The sequence below is a fragment of the Marmota monax genome, unplaced genomic scaffold, assembly GCF_021218885.2.
Source record: "Marmota monax isolate L192 unplaced genomic scaffold, Marmota_monax_Labrador192_F-V1.1 WCK01_AAM20220418_F8-fsc00040, whole genome shotgun sequence".
Taxonomy (NCBI): domain Eukaryota; kingdom Metazoa; phylum Chordata; class Mammalia; order Rodentia; family Sciuridae; genus Marmota; species Marmota monax.
Genome location: NW_026692782.1, coordinates 14,070,074 through 14,094,313, shown reverse-complemented (window position 1 = coordinate 14,094,313; position 24,240 = coordinate 14,070,074). Strand labels below are relative to the sequence as shown.

Sequence of the window (24,240 nt, the reverse complement as noted above, 5' to 3'; positions counted from 1 at the left end):
ATGCCCTACTGGCCATTTAGTTGATTAATAGCCTAGGGCCCTGTGCAGCTTGTCACGTAGGCATACAGGGCCCGAACCAATCAGTTTGAAAGTGTACCCCGCTTAGGAGTGACCAATCAACCCCCCCACCCGACCTGTTCCCACCAATGAATGTACTAATCAAGTTTAAGAATTGTTGTTTGATGATGATTTGTCCTGATGCAAAGCCTCTGCCCTCTCCAAAAAGTGTACTTAAACAGTGCTCAGCCCCAGCTGGGGGCTCTGGGCTGCTCTCCCTTCTTGAGTGAGCACGGAGCCCCAGCGCACTGGACAATTGCATGAGTCAGTCTCTTGGTGGTCTCTTCCTCCGACGCTTCGCCGGACCCTTACAGTAGTAGTTAAGAAGTTGCTGGAAGACATCTTACCCAGGTACAGCTTCCCAGTCTTGATAGGGTCGGATAATGGACCGGCCTTTGTGTCTAAGGTAAGTCAGGGACTCATGTCTATTCTTGGGGCAGATTGGAAATTGCATTGTGCTTACAGACCCCAAAGTTCAGGACAAATAGAGAGAATGAATAGAACTCTAAAAGAGACCCTAACCAAATGGACCATGGAGACTGGCAGAGACTGGGTAGCCCTCCTTTCCCTATGCCCTGTATAGGGTACAAAATTCCCCTTATAAATTAGGAGCCACTCCCTTTGAAATTATGTTTGGCATACCCCTCCCTATAATTCCCTGCTTGTCTGAACACCTGCTTGTAGAATTTGATGACTCTGACCTCTTATGTTCCCTAAAAGCCCTGCAACAAGCCCACCAGGACGTGTGGCCCCACCTCAAAGCTCTGTAGGAGACAGGACCCCCTCCTCAGCCGCACAGCTTCCATCCCGGAGACTGGGTCTACATAAAGAGACATGACAGGACTCACTGCAACCTCGCTGGAAGGGACCATACGTTGTGATCCTCACAAAGCCCACCGCTCTCAAGGTTGAATCGCCACCTGGATCCACTACTCTCATGCAAAGCCAGCGGACCCATCCTCTGTGAGGAGCGACTTCATTCCCGATTCGAACTCCAAGTGGCAAGTTACTTGCCATAAGAACAATTTTCTTAAACTTAAGATAAGGCAAAGAAAGAAAAAAAAAAAAAAAGATAAGGCGTTTAAACCCTAGTTAGGATGCTATTATTAGGCTGGCTGCTTATTCTTGCTTACATTAGTACTGTTCATTGTAATAACCCCCATTTTCCACATAAGTGGACCTGGGTAATCCAGAATCCAGCAACTGGACATAACATAGTCTTGGCAACTCAGGAAGGACCCCAGATATGGTTCCCGGACTTAGAGTTCGATCTTTGCCAGTTGGCTGAGGGGTCATGGAAACAAACAAAACAAAAAGGCTTTGACATACCCATCCATTATATGAGAAAGAGGTACCTTAGCTCTGATGGCTCAAATGGTCCTCCCTGTAAAATGGACACCTGGTACATGTGCCCCTCCAGAATGTGGGAGTTCTACAGAATATTATTGCAAGCAATGGGGATGTGCGACTAGTGTGGGAGGGTCTGGAGCCTGGGAGGTTACCAGAAGTAACTTAGTAAAATACTCCAGACCAGATAATGAGAACTCCTGGATACAAGTCAGATTCACCCCATTATGCCTAAAAGTACCCAAATACCTAAGACTACCCAGAGGATCCCTGAGGAAAGGGACCTAAACTCTCCACCTGAACTGCCCCACCTACTTGTGCCCAGCATTTCAGAGGAGAACACCTTGGGAGCTCCCTTGCGGAAACTACTGCTAAAAACCTATGATGTTGTGAACAAAACCCAGCCCCAGGTGACAGAGTCCTGTTGGATGTGTTATGATATGCAACTCCCCCTTTATGAGGGGATAGCTCTCCCAGGAAGTTATACACTGACTAGCAAAGTACAGGACTGCCGTTGGGAACCAGTGGAATCTGGACTTAGCTTAAAGAAGGTTATTGGAAAAGGCAGCTGTGTGGGAAACCCACCACCCTCTCTTGCAGCATTTATGCAATCAGACTTCCCAAATGACTTATCTATTACCATCAGAAAACAGTTGGTGGGCATGTGACACAGGCCTTCCCCCCTGTGCTCACACGGCTGTGCTCAACCATACCAATGGATTTTGTGTTATGGTTCAACTTATACCCAGATTAATTTACCACTCTGAAGAAGAAGTGATACTCAGATTAGAAAGTAAGGAATTACAAAGGAAGGTAAATAGAGAAGTAGCTGTAGCCATATTAACCGTAGGAACCCTGTTAGGAGCAGTAGGAGTGGAAACTGGAACAACGGCCCTGATTGAACAGCGCTCCTATTTTTCCAGTCTGAGGGAAGCCATAGATGAGGACATCCAAGAGCTACAGAGACAGGTGAAACATTTGGAGGAATCACATGCATCCCTTGCAGAAGTTATGCTTCAAAATTGAAGGGGCTTAGATTTAGTCTTTTTACAACAAGGAGGACTTTGTGCAGCGCTAGGGGAAGAATGTTGTTTTTACGTAAACCATTCCGGGGTAATCAGACAATCAATAGCCAGAGTACAGGAAGGATTGGAGAAGCGGACTATTCCCCTGGCTCACAACTTTAATTTCAGCTTTGGTTGGACCCTTACTTGTAATTATGCTTGCCCTAATAGTAGGACCCTGTATTATAAATAAGTTTGTAGCCTTTGTAAAGGAAAGGATCGATTACAGTCCAGTTAATGGTGTTGAGGGCCCAATATCAGCCCCTAGACAGAAATAATAGAACTGAATCCTATAAGCTCACTCAGAGGAACCCATGATTGGCTTCCAAGGTACCCCCCCACCAGAAAAAAAAGAAATGGGGGAATGAAAGACCTAAGTAATTTCATTCTGCTTGGGGCCTCATTTTGCTCTGAAACTTAACCTCTGACCTACTGTAGTCCTAAAAGTCAGGAAAATACTACAGAAAAGCTCTGTGGAAACAGTTCTTGGAAAAGCCCAGATGGTGATCACCTAAGATAGGCCAAGAGATCTACATATCTGAAATTCCAGATGGCCCCCACCTAGGTGTGATGACCAGTATCTAAACTAGAAGCCCTGCAGTTTGGCACGTACCCCGATACCCCCCTTCCAATCAATTTTAAGTCGTCAACCCCTTGAACTAACCAATAATTCTTTCCAGATTCTTTCATGTTTTAGAGTTGTTGTATGATTTTCCCGCGGTGTGTGATGATTTGCTAAGAGATGCTATGATGTATGTAGGGGGTCCCTGCCTTCTCCAAAGAATGTATAAAAATGCTGCAAACCCTGAGCTTGGGGCCTCTTAGTGTCACCTGTTGCTGTGTGTGCGCAGAGGACCGAGCTCGCTCGCAATAAATACCTCTTTGCTGCTTACATTGATCTTGGTCTCTGGTGGTCTTTAGGGGGTCCCAAATTCGAGCATAACAAAGCAACATAATAAAACACTGTTAAAAAAAAAGTGGATGATGTTCTTCACTTTGCCACAATGTTAGATGAGTGACCTTGGTCTTATTCACATGCCAGGCAACCATTATTTCTCATCTTTGTGCTCACTGCTTGAAAAACCAGCCTCTACCTCAGAGCAAAGCCTGTCCAAGGAAGGGCCATGGCCTTTGTCCTTGGAAAGACCCACAGAGCACCCCTAGGCACATTCCCACTCTACTAAGTGGTTTATCTACAAATAACAGGAGAGATCTGCTGTGCCAGGTGTCCCTGACTCAGTCAGACTAGGTGGGGATCCATAGCAGCCCCCTAGCAGCCACCAATCAGCATGAGACAGGGAAATACCTGGGATGCCAAAGGACCCTCCCAGTAGTTTATGGTGTTGAGAAACCATGTAGTTCAGCACTACACCCCTTTTGGCTTAAACCAATCAGTTCAAATGAATACCCCTTTTGTGCTGACCAATCACCGCTACCCAACTTGTTCCCGCCAGTGAATGTGCTAATCATGTTTTAGAGTTGTTATTTGATTTTCCCCGAGGTGTGTGATGATTTGCTAAGAGATGCTATGATGTATGTGAAGTCCCTGCCTTCTACAAAGAATGTATAAAACTGCTGCAAACCCTGGGCTCGGGGCCTCTCAGGGTCACCAGTTGCTGTGTGTGTGCGCGGAGGACTGAGCTAGCTGGCAAGAAACACCTCTTTGGTGTTTACATCAATCTTGGTCTCTGGTGGTCTTTTGGGGGTCCCGAATTCGAACATAACATGCTCAGCACAGTGATTTGCACATATTGACTCTATCAACTTCTAAAATGAGTTGATCTGTCCACCTAAGTCTGCCCAATAACTATTAGAGTTTTTCTTACTTTTTTAATGTTTTGAAAGGCTTTCAAGAATAGTCAAGGAGGGTTGGACATGGTAGAGTACACCTGTAATCCCAGTGAGTGGCTTGGGGGGCTGAGACAGGAGGATCGCAAGTTTGAGACCAGTCTCAGCAACTTAGCAAGGTCCTAAGCAACTTAGTGAGACCCTGTCTCAAAATAAAAAAATAAAAAGAGCTAGGGATATGGCTCAGTGGTTAAGACCCCTTGAGTTGAATCCTTGGTACCAAAACAATAAAAATAAAATAACAATAGTCAAAGAGGGGCCCTGGTGGGTAGAAAGCTGGGGAATTTCCCATTTACAGAATCCTAAATAGACTTGGCATAGTGCCAATAACGACTTTTTTTTTTTTAGTTGTAGTTGGACACAATATCTTTATTTTATTTATTGATTTTTATGTGCTGCTGAGGATCAAACCCAAGGCTTTGTGTGTGCTAGGCGAGCACTCTACCACTGAACCACAATCCCAGCCCCAATAACCACTTATTAATAAATCAGATTTTTAAAACTGAAAGTAATTCTAGGATTATGTGGTTTAAATCCTTCCTTTTACAAGTAGGCCATCTAAAAGCTTAGACTAGCCCCTATGACCTATCTATATTTACTGCGTAGCCTCCTTGGTGGAAGTTTCTGTACGTGCATTTGGTTTAGCTTACTCTAAGACATCTCTTTTCCTTGAACCCTTGATAGGTCTGTCAGTTTCCTCAAGGGACTCCAGCCTAGCTGGATTTTAATCTCTGTGGATGGTGACCTCAGCTATAAAAATTTTAGCTGAGGTTTTAATGGCCAGACTTAAGTGAATTTAACGGCTACGCCAGCGGGTGTTCCAATTACATACACCATTAAAGGGCTTTATGTGAGGATTTAAAAAAAATTACTATTAAAAAACACTAAACTCCATGGGCAGCACAATTTACCAGTGGGGACAATTTCGATGTCCTGGAAAAGTTTCATATAAAAAGGAAGCGAGGTGAGTAGAAAAGTCACAGAACTCAACACACCTCAAAGGCAGCTTGGGATCCTTGTGACACTTTGCCTCCAAACAGGTAAAATGCTTTGTACTTGTAAAGCTGTCAGTCTGTTGTGTTAGTCTGAGCTTGCATGCTATCATGTGTCCTTGGGGCACTTTACACCCCAAAGGTTTAGTCCAGGCCAGACGGGTGTATAAAGCAGGCTTGTCCTTCACTGACCTTATCACGGCCAGCTGCAGAGATTGGGCCTTTAGGACACCCAAGACCCAATGAACTGTGCTACTTGGACTTTAGCCTCTTCCCCATCAAATGAAAGTTAGTCTGAAGACACATTTCATCAGCTCAATAGGAAGCCTGTATTCCTTTCCTTGGAAAGGAAAGCATGGGCTCTGCGACTCACCACTTCGAAGTGGGTTGAGTCCTTTCTTGCTCTCACAGCTGGTCTCTCACAGCAGTAATGCTTGAAAGACTAGAGAGAAGAGTCAGAAAAATGCATCAATCCCATAGTGTAGCCATTTGCAGTCCAGCACCTTCAGCCAGAGACACCTAGCAGGGGCTGTGCAGCAGAGTGGAGCAGGTGGCGCAATTCTTTTAAATGGAATAGTTGAAACCAACCGGAAAATGGGGAAATGGGAAGGTGAAAAGACACATTTGATCAGGGAGGAGGTCTTGGGTTTTAGATATCCAAACAAGCAATCAAAATAATCATGACTCCTTTGGCACAAAAAAATACTGAATATGTGAGCTTAACATTCTGATTTTGGTCCCCAGTGGCTAGGAAACTCAAAACAGTCAAACAGAGGTCTGTGTGTAAAATTAGGAGTGTAACTTACACTTTCCACAGGTTCGTGATATAGATGTGGGTCTTGTCATCCAGAGTTCTTTGTGGTCTGTTTTCACTGAGAGTTCAGTCTGGGTCTGTTTTGATTGTGCTTTGAAGTTCCTTAGAATGGAGCCCACTCCCAAACTCCTGGCTGGACTCCTCCTGCTGACCCTGTGTGTGCAGGGCTGTTCCAGCCAGCATTGGTCCTATGGATTGCGCCCTGGAGGAAAGAGAAATGCAGAAAGTTTGTCTGATTCTTTTCAAGAGGTGAGTTTCTCTCTCTCGGCTTCAAAATAAGACTTATTTTGATAAGACTTAGCTTATTTGGTTCAACTTAACCAAATAAAAGATCCAGTGTGGCACTAGGCTGTACTCCACCCTGGCTAGGTCAGGAGGAAAGGACTCTTACAAAGGTCAAGTCCAATTTCTACTTTCAGTTCAGTCAGGTGCTGATGAAACAGAGCACAGCAAACACCGGGGGAATACAACCATGCAGGACGTCAGTCATGCCCTCCGTGGGTGCAGTTCCACGGGAATTAGAATAACTGGGGGAAATCCGGGGTCTCTAACAGGTGATTCTTTGCCTTTGGGAAAGATAATCTTAAAATTTCTGCTTATTTTTTTTCTATTTCATCTAAATCTACAATATTAGATCAGTAGTATATTTCAAAACGTGTAAGTAGGTGTCCTTATGGAGGAGGTATGCTCTAGATTTCTTTTCACCCATAGAAGCATTTAAGCAAGGAAGTGGGAGTTAACAAATTTAAGACAAGGCAATGGGGTAGAGAACATGCTGGATTTAATTTCATACAGAGGGCTGGGGATGTGGCTCAAGCGGTAGCGCGCTCGCCTGGCATGCGTGCGGCCCGGGTTCGATCCTCAGCACCACATACAAACAAATGTTGTATCCGCCAAAAAGAAACCTAAAAAATAAATATTAAAATTCTCTCTCTCTCTTAAAAAAAAAAATTTCATACAGAGGAGATTACACACTAGCACCAGCATTACCATGGTTTTTTCTTTCTTTCTTTTTGTTTATAAAATATGACTTCTCAGGGATGGATGAGGATTATAGTTCATTAATCCAAAAAATATCATAGGGCTATGAATGGGAAATGTAAGTGGAAAAACTCAAAACCATTCAGTTTTCATTGAAAAGAAATACCATTTTTGTTTTTGTTTTGGGTTTTTTGTTGTTGTTGTTGTTGTTTTTGAGAAATAACAAAGATAAAGAAACCCCAGGATCTGAAGTCTCTTCTCCATATATCATATGTGAGGCAAATCTCATTAAACTATGACACATTAAAAACTAGAAAATAAAAAACATTCCTCTTCACAACTATAAATACTTGGGCTGCCTCTTCATGAGATTCACAGTTCTTCAGTCTCATCATCTCTAAGGAGAGAACACGGTCTCCTCTCATCTGCACTGCCTCCAGACCTCCACTCCAGCTATAAAAATGCCTCACGTCCTCCAAGTCCCCTTCCTAATACTGAAGTTATTCCAGCTTCCCACTGAGCCCCACAGCCTCTAGACTTCACTCGCAATTTCTGGTGGCAACGGAGAATGCCATTTTGTTTTCTCATCTCCATCTCCATGGGTCATATTTTTTTTTTCAGATAGCCAAAGAAGTTGATCAGCTGGCGGAACCCCAAACCTTGGAATGCACCATCCACCAGCCACGGTCCCCCATCAGGGACCTGAGAGGAATTCTGGTGAGTTACAGTGATCCTAACATGGAGCTTCTCAGATGGACTGGCCCTTGGGTACCACTTATGACCACACTTGCCCGCTGTGGGACTTACCTCCTGCCAGGACCCCACCTGTGCCTCGGACCTCACTATTTAATGACGTTCCCACTCAGTGATTAGACTCATGGCTGGACCTTTGTCCCCCCTTTAGTTGAGTTGAAATCCTTCTATGAGCTTTATCTGCTAATCCTGGCTCCAGCCTTTGGGAGGATCTATAAGAATGTCTTCCCACTGCCATACTTTAATTCTCCAAGTACATTCACCAACCCCCTCAAATATTCTTCTCTGTGCTGATTTCTACATGCCATTTGATTCAGCAATTGTTCTAGGATGGTTTTTCAGGGCCCTACAAAATGTGGGCACTAAAAATGGTGTTCTAAATTTAATTCCCCCTTTGGATTAAAATAATTCAAACTCAAAAATTTACTGCTCAGAGCCACAGATTTTATTTCCAGTTCTCTATGAAGACTAAATCCCCCCCCCAAGTGGCAGTCTACTAATGTAACATGGTTTGAAAAAAAAAGTATAAAACAAGTTAAGTGCAGAAATCAAAACTTTAATTCAATGTGAGCATTCTCTGAGCTCCATGGACCGCTTACTTGCACAGTCAGAAAACATGGTTCATTTTCAATTATAGCCTGGGAAAGTCCAAAAAATCATAAATGAGAATAAGCTATATTTTTCAAATTTCTCCAGTGACTGCAACTTCCATACCCACAGGACAGAGAAAAAAGTGGGTACTCATTTTTATTTCCTTTCTTTCTTTAAAGAAATCATGCATATGCTAAAAAAAAAATAGCAAGCTGTTAAATTTCCCAAATATGACATTACGAAGGAATTGAAGCCAAGGCTGGTTTAATAGACAACTGAATGATGAGACCTTTCTTTCATCTTCTTCCATATATCTAATCCTTAACCTATTATTAGATTGTTTACCAAGAGGCTTAAAAAGATACAGTCTATCCTTCCTACCTAGCATTTTCTAGTACCTGATGATGAATGGGACTTTCCTCCTTTTTTAATGTAATGAGGTTAAGTGACTCAGCACGACCTTGATCTATTTGTTACATTTTCCAGGAAGGTCTGATTGAAGAGGAAACTGGGCAGAAGAAGATTTAAATCTACTAGGCCAGAAGGATGGACAAACCTTGACATTGAAATCTGTGACCCATTCCCTATCTGTAAATCGTGTGAATTTCAGAAATTCTTACACCAAGCGCCACATAGTTCACAATAAAGTGTTGTGTTGGGAATAAAATGGTATAAGTGCAAAGTCTTTCCCTCACTCTGAGCTCAGGTGGGGAGGGACTTTGCTCCTTCTGAAGGATCCCTCCATGTGTGTACTGGTGGCAGATGGGAAAGGAGAGGACATAATGTCTATTGTGGACTAAAGGGATCTTTCTGATGGTTCTCATCTGTCTCCTCTGCATGCACGAGGAGAATGGCTGCATATTGGCCCAGGCCAGAAAAAGCTGATTCACATTCTATAGGACTGCAATTCCATCTTGACCATTCTCTACAGAAGTTAAGATAGAGCCATGGCTAAGGCTTCCTGCCACTTGGAAAGAAGTTCCCTCCCTGTATTGTACCTACCTCCTCTGAAGGCCAGCTGGAGCTCCAGTGAGGCCTGCGGGAAGAGGGGGCCTCACAGGACTCTTGGTCCAGTGTTCTTTTTCGCTCCATATGATCTGTCCAAGCAGTGCACAATTGAAGGTCGGGACTGTCTTAATTTGCCTTCTGTTGCTATAACAAAATAACAGAGACTGGTACATGTTAAGGAGGAGAGGCTTATTTGGGCTCAGTGTTGAAGGCTGATCAGTCCAAGCTCTGGAGGCCTCCTCTGGAGAGGGCTTCACACTGTCTTCACATGGTGGATGGAATCACCTGGAAGGAACAGGTGCAAAAGTGGACAGGTGTGTGGAAGAGGCCAAATGTGGGCTGACCTCACCTGACTCCAATCCACTCTCATGGCAATTACTTCAGCCCCACAGATTGAATGCTTGTGAGGCAGGCGTTAGTGCCTTCTGGTGGTGGGGCTACCTCGACCTTGACCTTGGGGACCAAGCTTCCAGCACACAAATCTTTGGGGACAAACCACATTCCAACCACAGAAGGGACCCATGCCTAAAAATAAATGTTTATCTGCTTGATTCTTTTTGGTATTTTGCACAAGAGGGCATCCTGGTGTTTCCTGTCCCTGGCCCCTCAACTTCACCGCTACTCAACGCCACACAAAGACCAAAGGTGGGCTCTGTGCTAGGTCGGTGCACTGATATTTTCAGTAAACAACCGGTGGTAAATAGATGCTACTGTCTTAACTTAAAAAACGAGGAATGTTAGGTTCAGAGGGCTAAGGTGAACCCCTCGGTTCTGCCTGGTTCCACATCCACTGCTCCTGTACTGGATGGGGCCGAGCAGCCAGTGAAGCTCCGTCCTTGGATGCTGGTTATTTTGCTGAAACAGGTCACTGGAGCTCAGGTGTCAGCTTACTTCTACTGGTGGCCAGTTCTCCCTGAGACTGTGACCCCAATATGTTCATTTATTGTCCTAACTTCCAGATGGCTACGAGACCATCTGAAAAACTCAATTTTCAGATCAAGTCTAAGCAACAAATTAACATGGGAAAGTTCTAGGCCCTTTTGCCTCTTTTAATCAGACAAATGAAGCCTGTTTCTAACTCCCTGTCCCTCCGCCTTCAAAAAGAGGGACACCTGTGCTAGGAAATTCAACAAAGGTCAGAAGCATCCCACTGTGGAGCAGACCCTCCCTTTTTAATAAAATATTTGTGTCTGCACAAAGCTGGACTTCCCAAGTGTCTCCATTTGAAGAATCTCTAAAACTTAAAGAACTTCTTCACTCCCACTTCAATAAAATTCGATAATGATGTGTCCACAATCTGCTTTATGGAACAAAAGCATAACTGCATTATTTTATTAGTCAATAGATAGATACAAGTCAGGATGACAGGCTTCCATCTGCCAATCACTCAGTAACTGCTTTTACAAAAACAATATAATTTACAATCTTTACATTAATGAACACATTTTCCAAAAAGTCCCACTCCCACTTCATGTACGTGTCCTGCTTGAAGCATCAGGTGTCCTCTGTCACTCTTCTTCTCTGGGGCAATCTCTTTGGAGCCAGCTGCAGGCCTCCCTGAAGGTGAGAAATGCTCATCCGTCTGCCTGGCGCTGGTGTTACTGGCTCCTGGTGGCACTGGTGGTTTGCAGTTTACGTGAGCCTCTTGAGTCCACTTGATTCCCAAATGACCAAGGGGAAGGAGGAGAGTTAAAATAGCCCCTTTGTGCCATCACGTGGTGTACACCTGTAATCCCAGTGGCTCAGGAGGCTGAGGCAGAGAGATCGCAAGTTCAGGGCCAGCCTCAGCAACATAGCAAGGCCCTAAGCAACTCAGCAAGACCTGTGCCTAAATAAAATATAAAAAAGGGCTGGGGATGTGGCTCAGTGGTTAAGAACCCTTAGGTTCAATCCCCAGTTAACAAACAAACAAACAACCAAAAAACAAAAAAACACAACCCTTTACTCATATGTCAAACATGTTCCTGAATCTGAAGAACTCGCTCATCAATATATCAAAATAAGCCTCTTAAAATAAAGGGTGGGGAAACATCAAAGCACACATTTAATGTGATAAGTTATCCAATGTATGCGACTTTAAATGATCAAGTAGCAAAAGGATTGGCTTGAAAATAGATAGGTCATTTCCAAAGTTTTAAAAGCTTTAACACCCCCTAGAGATAACTGGAGAAAAAAACCAGAATCCCTGTGTAAGCTGACAACACTTAGTGATTCTGATAGTGGAAGATACTTTAAAGTAGAATTTCTTAAGGGGCTGGGGGGTGAGCTAGGGATGTAGCTCAGTGGGTACAGTGCTTGCCTTGCATGCATAAGGCCCTGAGTTCAATCCCCAGTGCCACCAAAAAAAAAAAAAAAAAAAACGTGCATTTTTAATCAGCAAATGGGTGACAGACAGTGGAGAATTACTGCTTTGCTTTTACAAAGTAATAGACTGCAAATGTTTGAAATCATTGGGGAACTTTTTTCAAACACACACACAAGTCCCTCCAGCTGCAATGGGACCTCCCTCCCTCCAACCTGATCAGCCACCTGCATGGATTTTACAAAACACGCCCAACTACCAATTTCTCAACCTTGGCTTAGTGTTGGAACAAATGGAAACTCTGAATGAAATATGAGCCTGGGTTCCACTCCCCGCCCTCAAAAATGCTGATAGGACTGGACTGGGCTGGGCTGGGGCCTCTTCCTAGTTAATAAAGAACCTTCCCCCTAGGCTGAGAATCAGTTCCTATCCTTCCCCTGTGAGAGACAGTCTTTCTAAACTTCTCCATTTCTCTCTTTACCTCTGCCAAATTACCCATGATGAATGAGGAAGGAAATAAAACCTACGTACATCAAATAAACTGCCATCAGAAAACCGTCAGGTCAGGTGCCAAAGGCATGGACAGGAGGCGTGAGGATAACCAAATGGTCTGAAGTTTTTATTACTTCTGGGCACAGATGATTCCAGGACCCCAAGATACACGTTTCAACCAAGAGGACCCACAATACACCAGCCAGAGGGAGCCTGGGCGTGATGTGTCTTCAAAGAGGTGTCAGGAAGGAAAAATTCCAAGTTCATGATTTCATTTCATTAATAAAAGTAATAACAAACTAAACATATAATGAACATTAAAATACATCTCCATGTTTAATTTAAAAAATAAATAACAGCAAATCCGAACAAAATTCTTCTACCAATGCACATCTTCCTAACTGTCCATGTTTAAAAACCTAACTAGGTACAAAGTCATGTCAAAGGAGTAGCTGTAATGGTTTGGATGAATGACTCACAAAAAAATGATTCATAGATGACTTTGGCAGCATGCACACAAGACCAGCTTTGGCTGGATCAGAAGAATCCGCCTGCAATCATGAACATGAAAGGAAAACTCTCGTTCCTCTTGTGGATTAAAATGGAGGGCTCTGAACCCACCCAAAGAGAAACTTGACTTTTTCTAGTTTTAACAACTGTCTGACAGAAGAGTGAAAGCCTCTAAGGAACTGATTTTTACCAAAGGACACAGAGAAGCATGATTCTTCAAATGAACTGGAAGTCTAGACATGGTGGGTCAGGTTGGCAGAGTCTTAAGAACAGTGTGGAAATGACATCATTTACAGGCTACTGAAAAGAATTACAGTGACTTAGGTCAATATTTCAAAAATATGTGCAAGAGTCGTTATTTTAATATCTGCCAATATTTTGATCTTAAGAGCTAAGGTATAGGTGGGTCAAAGCACCAATGTGGGATAAAAATTGGGGATTCCAGTGCATGGACCTAAAAGCCTTAGTAAGAATGTTTCCTTTTTTTTTTTTGGTCGTGCTGGGGATTGAACCCAGGGCCCAGGGCCTTGTGCATGTGAGTTGGTGAGGAATTTTCCTTCTGACTCACTTAAAATAAAAGAAGCTAAGGCTGGAAGGGATTTGAAGAAAATCATGCCGACTCTATTATGTAAATATCAGTTTATTTTACAGACGAGGAAACTGAGGCTTAGGAAGTGCCTATAAATTGACTTGTTAAAATGGATCTCATCTCTATAGTCTTAACTCTATGTTGATGGTGGGGTTTTCTCCCCTTTTCATTACACCTGAGAAGGGTGAGGAAGGAAGGCACGACCTTAGAGGACCTTCTAAATGCCATTCACAAAATGGTGCTACGGGTACCTTCTGGAAGTGGGTAAGTGAATCTAGAGGTGTTGACACACACGGTGGGCAGCTATTTCGAAATCCATCCATCCACACTCCCAGGATTTGTGCCCTGAACTGTATGTCATTTTCAATTGAATTGTCCCACAATCTGGAGGCCAACTAGAGGGGAGAGACTCTTCCAGGTTGGAGAGTTGACCAAGGTGGGACACCTCCTATCCTGCTTGGCACCTTGCTTCATCTTGGGACTTGCATTGTGGCTGTGGTTTATAAGGGGTTTCCCTGGCAGGAGGAGATGACCGTCATCACGGAGCCTCGGGTGGAGGTGGAGGAGGTGAGCAACCCATGCCCAGCAGCTCTATTTAGGGTTTCAATTTCACCCTGGCTTTGCAATCCTGCAGCACCCAGAGGGAACTGCTTTTGTATTCTGGGCTGTTTCCACTAAATACGCTCCAATGCTAAATCCTGAGGGGTTAACAGTGGGTCTGGCCTTCGAGAGCAACTTCGTAGGTGCTGAATGCCACACTGCTTTGAAAAAAGCATCTCCAAGCAAGACAAAAGACACCAGCATAGACAGGGAGGGAGAGATAAATAAATGATAACAACACAAACCATAAACCAGTATTCACAAAGGTGGTGGCAGTTTGGGGGCTAATTTCAATGTCTTGCTAAGGTCTCTGGGAAAACAAAGACCAGTCCCTTCCCTCTTCTCCTATGGCTCAGCTCTTCTACATTTACCATAGTCATCAGGTGCTCCTCGGCATGCTTCCTCTTTGACCTCAGGACAGACATTATTTATGACTTCCTGTCATGAACATTGGCCTATCCCCTGGCTTCCCAAGGAAACAACCTTCCAATGTCCTCTGCAAGCCAGTCTCTGCCACACCACCACCGGGGATCCTCTGTGTTTGAAGAGTCGAGAACTCTTATTCTCATCAACATGGAAAAGGAGTCACATGGAAAATATATGTTCCATACAAAAGAGAGAGACACCACCTGGACACTGGTGGGTCACATCTCCCTCACCCTGCCCAGAGACCAGACCGGAAACTCACTGCTTCTGCTGGAGGGACAGGCTGGAGGCTTGTGGGTTTTTTTTTTGGGGGGGTGGGGGGTGGGGGTGGGACAGGTACTGGGGATCGAACTCAGGGGTACTTGACTCCTGAGCCACATCCCCAGCCCTTTTTTGTATTTTATTTAGAGACAGGATCTCACTGAGTTGCTTAGCACCTCGTTTTTGCTGAGGCTGGCTTTGAACATATTATCCTCCTGCCTCAGGCTCCCAAGTCTTGTGTTTGTATGTTTGGACTTCAATGGCAGATCAACAGATAGGGTGAGGCCTACAGTCCCTTCCAGGAAGCCGGCTAGGTGCCTTCCTTCCTCTGCACAGCCTGATTCTTTCCTCTTAACCCCTCTTCCACTCTCACTCACATCTTCTCTGGTCAGTAATGCCCTGGGAGAGTTCCAGATCTTACTCATGCCTGTCAGAAGAGGAAAGCACCATCACACAAGTACCTCCTCCTTCACATGTCCCCTTGCACCTGAGCCCCCGAATAACCTGTGTGCGAGGCACTGTCCCCATTTTTAAAAGCAAGAAAAGAAAGCTCAGAAAATCAAACACCTTTTGGAGCTTGCAAAGTGAACAGGTGACGTGGCTGGGAACTGTGACCAAATGGGTTTGATTCCCAAGTCCACTTTGTTTCCACGATCCCACTTAGGAGCTCCCGGGTCGGGGTGAAGAACTCCGATTGCCAGGCACTCCTGGAAGATGCACACTCGTTCTGGGGTCATCGCTGCCAAGGTCACGGAGGCTTTTGCTTCCTTGGCTGTGAGGGGAGCCAGCACTTCTCTCCTAACAAGGCAGTGGGGAGAGCAGCCCATCACAGAGACAGACGGCGTCTACTGCTGCAGGCTCCTTCCCTCTCTTGGCCTTGGAGAAAGGACTCTGGGCCTAGTCATGGAAGAGACCCCTGGAGTCTCCCTGCCACGTTGACCTTCAGAGTCACAATCAAGAAGTTCTCGGCATTGCTTTCAACACCCCAATACTGTGAAATATCTGGGACACTTCAAATACCGTTCCAGCGGAGGCGAGGTGCTGAGGACTGGGTGGGGGTGCACTCTAGCTCCCAGTGGTCTCCGGGCCCAGCCCATGCTAGCAAGCTGGGTCATTAGTAGAAATCTGTAGTACCACTTTCTGGGTGTAGCCTCAGTTTCCTTATCTACAAAGCGAGACTCTCCTTGTATGACTTTTAAAACCCTTCCAGCTCAAAACGTCTGTAACTTATGTGATATTTGGTTATCTAAGTCACCCCATTTTTTTGTTCAGAAAAGAAGTACTGACATTAGTACCATTAGCAAGTAATCAAATTAATCCCATGATCAAAAGGAATAAATAATCAAAGGGAAATATTGCACTGTACTCTCCAGGGTAAAATCAGGAAGTGGACAGGGGACGTGGGGCATTCGAATGGGAGCTGGCAAAGAAGCTGTCAAACCCAGGCTCCCAGGTCCCTCACAGCCAGGGAACTGAGCTCCGAGGAAGGACAAGAAACTGTGCAAAAGAGCTTCAGAGGGATCCCTAGTAAGGCGGAGCGGCTGCTGTGCAGAGGGCCATGGGCCAGGGAACCCATCCAGTGAAGCCAAAGGTGAGTTCATGGTTTTTCAGCGATAACAGCCATTCACACCTGAAAGCAGCCAATCTCCATTAAAAATGTGTGTTCTCTCCTCAAAGGAAACACAGTAGACATTAGAAAGACAGGGATATGCTGGCTGCTACAGTGTACTGACATCTGTCTCTTCCCAGACGCTGGATGGGATAGGTGTGCAAGGATGAGAGAAACCACCAAGTCTCAAATGCAGCTTTTCAGAAGCAAAGCAAGAAACCCATCTGTCCAGAGCACAGGTGCTGAGGCTATGGGACTGGCCCAGCTTCTGCAGACCCCAGGGTCTCCGCAATCACGGTGGAGGAGCACTCTCCTTGAAAAATGCATGGGGCATGGCCAATCCTTGGAATTCCGTGTGGGCTGGAGGGTTGCACAGCTCCAAACAGCTGTCAAAGAGAAGCTTGGAGAGAACAAACCGGTTTGGGGCTGGTGAGCATCATCTCTGATCAGAAAATGCAACCAACCGGCAGGGAGCCCCTGGTAATGAGGACACCCACTCCCAAAGGCCAATTCTCAGGCAGCCGCTGTCCAAGGCACTCAGAGATGCAAGGAGGGGGCGAGGTCCTCACTGGGATCCAGGCTCAGAAGAAAGGACGCCAGATTTCCGAGCCTTCGGAGGCGGTGGCGGTGGGGCTTTGGCTTCTCTTCGGACAGGCAGTGGGGGTGCGACCTGTGGGCAGACGCGTGAAAACAGGAATGAGTCTTCTTGCCTCCTCAGTCCGCCCTGCTCCACGTCCCCCACCTTCTGCTTTAGTTTTGAACTGCTGTGTGTTTATCTGCACAGCCTCCGCAAGGTGACAAATGGGAACTGAGCCCATTTGTCCTCCTGGTTCCCCTTGAGCTAATCTCCCCCTCCACATACACACTCCCCAGCACCGGGTGCCTGGCATCCACCCACAAAGCCCTCCAGCAAACCTGAAAGAAGGAAGTTCATGAGGCCACTCGACAAGGGCTGTCACTCAGAAGTGAACAACGAGAGCTCACGGATCTCGTCCCCTGGCCCCAGTGTGGGGGGGCAGGGATCTGTTCCGCCTCAGTTTTATGAAAAGGTCCACTGGTATGTCTTTCCTTCCCATCTCTGTGGTCTCAGGGAGGAACCCAGATGGCCACAGGGACTCACAGATGGGAAACCTAACTGGAACGCTTGGAGAATCAACCCCGTGCTGTGACCGCGTCCTCAGGCACGGGCTCCCTACCTCGGTGGAGGTCCTCGGGCTGCTTTCGTAGGGCTTGCTTTTGGGGGGAGGGGGAGGGGGAACAGCAGTCACCAGCCCATCTGTCTGCAAAGACGGGGAGCCTGGAAACCAACAGAGGAGACAGAGGTTGAGAGAAGGATCTACAGAGGCATCTCAGAGAAATAATGCCCACCACGGACTCCCAGACCAGCCTGGCCCATCAGATTTGCTGCCGCCATTTTCTGTGGTTTCTGTGGACAGGATGAAGACAACTTCTTACCCTCAGGACAAAGGGAGCACCCTCCATTTGTCAGAAGAAGTTCTGGAGTGAAAAATCCCTTTTTTTTTTTTTTTTTTTTTTTTTTGTTCAGGGCGTTTTGCCATTAAGCTGAAGATAAGACTATTTCCAGGAATTTGGGGTGTTACTCTATTCTCTGATATAGCCCAAGTTCTTACGGAAAGGTCCATGTCCTCTGGGAAACCCTACCAAATATGTCGAACTCCTGGTTGGCCACTGTCCCTCCTGGCAGCGGTAGACTTATCCTCCATTATTGCCTGTAGGCACCTTGTGATGTTCTTCAAGGCTGGGTCTCCTTGTAGAGTTTGTGGAATGGGTCCCCCGCCTTCTTTCCCTGAACAGGTCTAACCACGCAGTGGTCGGTTCCTAAGTTACTTGCTTCCTGTTTGGTCCTAGTCTGAATTTACCTTCCTTAAAACTTTGCAATAGGAAAAGGGATTTTGGACTTTCAGTGGTTGTGTGATTCCCCCTCAGTGGTTGTACCCACAACCACTGAACTGCATCAGTTTTACAGTAATCCCACAGACTTTGTAGCTGGTTTGAGTAAAAATGATCCAGATTCATAAATATACCCCATTTCCCACCTAAAAGGATTCTTGAGACACAGGAAAACTTACTTAGGGTCCTGGTGGCCTTAGGAGTGAGAGGAGGTGGGCTCAGAGGCGTCGACTGAGGGGGCGAAGAACCATGGAATGGCGTTAAGCGACTGTCCACCAGTTGGAGACTCTTTGGCCTCTGCACTTTTCTGGCTGGACTCTAAGAATCATGGAGGAAAACACAGAAAAACATTGTCCCAGTGAGGAATGCTGAGCTTAGTGGGGCTCTCAACAGCCTTCTCTGCTGAGCAAAAATTTGCAAAGGGCTTGATTCCAGGACCTGCTGTCACATGGCAGGCACCACGGCAGGGATCCTCAAGGGGAGTCACCGCACCACAGATCACCTCCTGGCTGGCCACTGGCTTGATCCTGACCACAGTCGGACTGTGTCATCTAAGTTGGAAATAAGCCACGCTGATTCTCAGGGAAAGCTGGTCTTGCCACAACAACTTGATGTGGCTCATGGAAGAAAAATGATTTTTTTTTTTAATGTAGAAGAAACGACAATGTTTGGACTGACTCATGGAACACAGTGGTGAGAACCACAACTCCGAGCAGCAACCCACATGTTTACGTCGCGGGTACAAGATCTTGCGCCAGCATTGACTTAGAGACTGAAATTCTCTGCACATGCTTTTCTTGCCACCATCTGGGATCTGCACAGCCACAGGCTGTTGGAGAGACAAGCTGCAGCCAGGCTTCTAGCTGGTGACTCACTGCTCTGGAGCCAAGGGGATCTGCCTGGCTGCAGGGCAGGCAGTGACACACCTCCTTGTGCTTCAAAATATATATAAACATCTATAGATGCAATTTCTTTTACCATTAGATCGGGTTCTGGATGTTTCTCTGCAATGACTTGGGACTTGCTCAGATTCCAGTCTTTTCTCTTGAACTTGCCGATTCGGTTCTCGCTGTCCTCTTTGAGGGGCAGATCTTCCACTCTGGCACCTGATGAGGACCTGCGCTCAAAAAGCGGCTCCAGGATTGACCTATCAGCCAGGAACAAGGACAAATATGGCAGAATGCTAATCATTGAAATTCACTCCAAAAGGACCAAGGGTTACCAGCTCCTCAGCCTAATCTTCACCCAGACTTTCATGTGCAGGTTCTAGATCTGAAATTTCAACTGCCAACTGAACAAACATCTCATCATAAAAGGTACAGGAATGAGGCCGGGCACAGTGGCTCCCGCCTGTCATCCCAGCAGCTCGGGAGGCTGAGGCAGGAGGATCATGAGTTCAAAGCCAGCCTTAGCAATTTAGTGAGGCCCTAAGTAACTCAGTGAGACCCTGTCTCTAAATAAAACACAAAAACGGGCTGGGGCTGCGGTTTAGTGGTTAAGAGTTCCTGAGTTCAATCCCTGGTACAAAAAAAAAAAAAAAAAATAGGTATATGAATGAGATCATCAAATAAATGGAAAAAGTACTAGTGATACTTATCCCAGGAAGAGAAGGCCTTATTAAATGCATAGGCAAAGAAAGGATCTATAAAGTAGAAGGTAAGTGGCCAACTCCATGTAGTGGTAAGAGCACCCACTCCAGAGCCAGAGTGCCTGTGTTCAAATCCTACCTACATTGAACTGAGTGACCTCGGACACACGACCTTCCACACCTCAGTTTCTTTATCTGTGAAATGGAGATAAAAATAATACCTACTCCACTGAGTGTTACAAAAGCTTGGAATAGGGGTTGGCACCTATGAATACCTTTTAAAAGTCTGATAATATAATGACAGATGTTCAAGTACCATAATAAAAATTGATTCATTCAAGATTCATACTTGGATGTTGTATAGTGGGGAGAGAGTGATGGGAAGTAGGGAAGTCTCAAAACATCTCTCCATATGTTACTTATTAATTACAAAATGAAAAATGGGAAACACGCCGAGAGGAAAATGAACAAAACCTTACCCAAGTGATCAGTTCACATCACCAGAAAGGAGCAGGTAGACCTGAGGGGGTCCTGAGGAGGACACACCACCACACAGAACGGTGACCTGATCACTGAGCACAAGGAGACATCCGACAAAGCCAATTTAAGGGAAATCCTAAAACCTAATTGGCCCATAACCCCAAATACTGTCGATACTGTCAAAGACAAAGTAAGCAACTATTCCAGATCAGGGGAGCAAAGAGCCATGGCTACAGAGAGAATGGGATCTCAACCGGATCCTGCACCAGATACTGCTATGGAAGATGCTCTGGGTACAGCTGACAAAACTGGAGTACGGGTTGGAGCTGACGCACGTGCGACGTCCTGGTTCCTGACCCTGGAACTACTCCAGCGCGAGTGAGTTTACATGAGGTGACCGCCTGGTTCTCACACCAGATGGGTGGGGTGGAGGAGGACGTGGCAGCATGGAGACCGAGACACAGGGCAAAATACCTCAAAAAAAGGGTATTACGTCTTTATGACAGTATTGCTCACAGCTGCCAATAAGTCCTGGTTTGTTGAAAATTCAGTAGATTTTGCTCCATAAAAAAATTGAAAGTGTGGAGGGATAAAAGGGAAAAGCACCAAGGATTCTTAGGGCAGTGAAGAGTCACACTCTTCTGTGTGACACAGCAATGACGGATGTGTCATTAATACATACTAAGATTCATGGAATTTACCACCCCAAAAGTGACTTCTAAAATAAACTAGGGAGTAGTGGTGGCAATGCCATGTCAATATAGGTTCGCCTCACATCCTCAGTACCAGAAAGAGCTATTTTTTTTTGTCCCAGTAACAGGGATTGAGCCCAGGGGTGCTATACCGCTGAGCTACATCCCCACCCCCTTTTTATTTTTTATTTTGAGATAAGGTCTCACAGAGTTGCTGAGGCTAGCCTTGAACTTGTGATCCTCCTAACTCAGCCTCCCAAGTCACTGGGATTCCAGGAGCATGCCAATGCACACCTGGCAACCATTAGCATATTTAATGGGATGCCACTCATTTATCTTCAATCTTTGAATTTAAAAAGGATTGTAGAATTAAATTCCAAAAAAGATCCAAACGAAAGCAAGCAAACCAAACCAAACAGAAAGAATCACCTCACACAGCAATGTGTGAGGGGGACAGAAACCCCCAGCCCCAGTGTCCACTCTGTCAGTCCTACTTCACTGAGGGAGAATGAAGGTAATGACCGGGGGACTGTAGGTCCACATTTTCTCCAAAAGACGCAGCCATAAAAATCAGTAAAGCAAAGGCTCAAGGAGCGGTGTGCCAATTTTTTTCTTCTTATAATGCATACTTGGCTACTTTTCCTAATAAATCCAAAATAGTTTAAAAATAACTTTTTTCAATTTTCCCTGACTCATTCTTCTATGACTGACAAAAATGGCAATGTGTTTAAGAGATATAAACGGGATGGTCTGATGCCGTGTGCTGGCCACCAGGACGGTGGTCACTTGAAAAACCAGCCTCTACCTCAGAGCAAAGTCTGTCCAAGGAAGGGACATCACCTTTGTCCTTGGAAAAACCCACAGAGCACTCCTAGGCACATTCCCACCCTGCTAAGTTGTTTATCTACAAATGACAGGAGAGGTCTGTGGCACCAGGTGTCCCTGACTCATTCAGGCTAGGTGGGATCCATAGCAACCCCCTAGCAGCCACCAATCAGCATGAGACAGGGAAATACCTGGGATGCCAGATGACCCTCCCAGTAGTTTATGGTGTTGAGAAACCATGTAGTTCAGCACGTACACCCCTTTTGGCTTAAACCAATCAGTTCAAATGAATACCCCTTTTGTACTGACCAATCACCCCTACCCAACTTGTTCCCGCCAGTGAATGTGCTAATCATGTTTTAGAGTTGTTATTTGATTTTCCCCGAGGTGTGTGATGATTTGCTAAGAGATGCTATGATGTATGTGAAGTCCCTGCCTTCTCCAAAGAATGTATAAAACTGCTGCAAACCCTGGGCTCTCGGGGCCTCTCAGGGTCACATACTAAGATTCATGGAATGTACCACCCATGACCTGCGCAAGTGATCAGTTCACATCACCAGAAAGGAGCAGGTAGACCTGAGGGGGTCCTGAGGAGGACACACCACCATACAGAACGGTGACCTGAACACTGAACACTGATCACAAGGAGACATCCGACAAAACCAATTTAAGGGAAATCCTAAAACATAATTGGCCCATAACCCCAAATACTGTCAATACTGTCAAAGACAGTATAGTTGCTCGCAATAAACACCTCTTTGCTGCTTACATCGATCTCGGGTCCCTGTGGTCCCAAATTCAAGCATAACACACTGACATACCCACCTCTGTGGGTGCGCGCACTGACCTCCTCCCTCAGGGAATTTCAACATACACTAGAGCTCTGTTAGCTACGGCCACCGGGCTGCCCTTCAGACCCGCAGGCCTGCTTGCCACAGTCTGGCTGGGCACCAAATAACCGCGCCACCACGAGGCACTTGTAGGTTCAAACAGGAACTCCTTTATTGCCTGAACTCCCATGAACGCCACCCACGTGGCCCTTCCAGGCACACCACCAACCTGAAATCCCTCCTGGGGAACTTCCCCAACCAACACGAACTCCTCAGGAATCCCCAGGAGAACTCCAAAGTAGCTGGCTCCCAAGGCGGACAGCAGGGGTCTAATATACAATTGAATACACAGCTTAACATAACCATCATCATCTCAATGGCTTGCTGGCTTCACCTCTCAACCACTCCCTTCTGGCAAAAATGCCATGCTTCATTCTGACTAGGCTGTGGCTCTCAGCACCTGCTTGGCACTGGGAGCCTGGCCCCTCACCAACACTGAGTGCTCATTTCCTTCTGGGCATTTCTTTCCAGTCTCTTGCTTTCCTTGTGCCCTGAGCAGGTACCCCCTGTGCCTGCAGCGTGGCCCACTGGCATTCCCCCCGCAACAAAACAGCACCACCTTCACAGAAGGCAAAACCACCATCAAGGTTAATACTGCAACATGTCATGGGTATTAGGAAAAGTGGGGTCACGAGTGTCCACTGGTGTGAGCTGCCTGTCAGGAACATTCTGGATAAATGTTAGGAAGTATTATTGCTACTTCTAACCCAGGGGGGAATGTGGGCAGAGGAATAACCCACCTCACCCGGGCCGGCACGTGAAGGACCTGGGGAACCAAGGCACACACCGTACCTCTGATTCTAATAGCTGCCTCTAAACTTCTCTTTTTTACAATGAGACACAGTTTAAGACAAGAGTCTTCCTGAACAGAACAGAACGTCCCTGCTTTTCAGATAGTGTGCAGTATCTCTTTAAGGCATGAAAAAAATTGTGAGAAACAAACACATGAATCAGGTATTGTTTAATATCTATCGATTCTAGGGATTAAAAATAATGTGATCATTCACAGATGGCATATGGCATTAAACACTGACATCTGATACCAAGAACCATCAAGAAGATGTTCAACCCCTGACAAAGTTATGTATGACTTCTAAAAATGTATTCTAAATAAACAACTGCAAAGCTACATAAAAGGACATGCTTGCTATAAATTTTTAAAAATGTTTTATACTGATACAAGGTAAATATTTCCCATTCAAATTTATGATGATATATATGAGTTAACATTTAGAAATAATGATACAGCTTCAATATTTAATAGTAGGAGAAGGATCAACTATGACATATTCATAGGATGTGATGGCATATCACCATAAAAAAATAATAAAAGGATTTAAAAATGACACATCAGCATGGAAAATAAAAAGGAAGAAAAGTGAAGTACCAAACTCTGTCTGCGCTATAATTGGGGACATGTGAAGATATCTATGTCAATGAAAAAGAATGCATAAATAATTTAGGAAATACTAAATATTTGACTTACAGGTAGGGTGCCATTCAGGTAGGTTACTTTTAGGATGTAATTATCATAATGCAGAATTAATAATTTATGAGTGTTGGGAAAAGTATAAAAGGCAGCCATACCCCAGAGAAAAAACCCCAACATG

At 45.4% G+C, this 24,240-nt stretch overlaps 2 protein-coding genes across 2 annotated transcripts in view; one reads left to right on the top strand and one right to left on the bottom strand.

Annotated features, from left to right (window-relative positions):
• Positions 1 to 6,230: 6,230 nt before the first annotated feature.
• Positions 6,231 to 8,975, top strand: Gnrh1 (gonadotropin releasing hormone 1). Its single transcript, XM_046447660.1, has 3 exons — positions 6,231 to 6,371; positions 7,725 to 7,820; positions 8,934 to 8,975. The coding sequence occupies exons 1-3, from the start codon at positions 6,231 to 6,233 to the stop codon at positions 8,973 to 8,975; spliced, it is 279 nt and encodes a 92-aa protein (XP_046303616.1).
• A 1,781-nt stretch (positions 8,976 to 10,756) lies between these two features.
• Dock5 (dedicator of cytokinesis 5) overlaps positions 10,757 to 24,240 on the bottom strand; it is a 186,785-nt gene continuing 173,301 nt past the window's right edge. Inside the window, exons 49-52 of the mRNA XM_046447718.2 lie at positions 19,134 to 19,302; positions 18,335 to 18,473; positions 17,441 to 17,541; positions 10,757 to 16,914 (exon numbers count right to left, since the gene is read on the bottom strand). Of these exons, the coding sequence (XP_046303674.1) occupies positions 16,810 to 16,914; positions 17,441 to 17,541; positions 18,335 to 18,473; positions 19,134 to 19,302 (514 nt within the window). The 3' untranslated portion in view covers positions 10,757 to 16,809. The remainder of the gene's footprint in view (positions 16,915 to 17,440; positions 17,542 to 18,334; positions 18,474 to 19,133; positions 19,303 to 24,240) is intronic.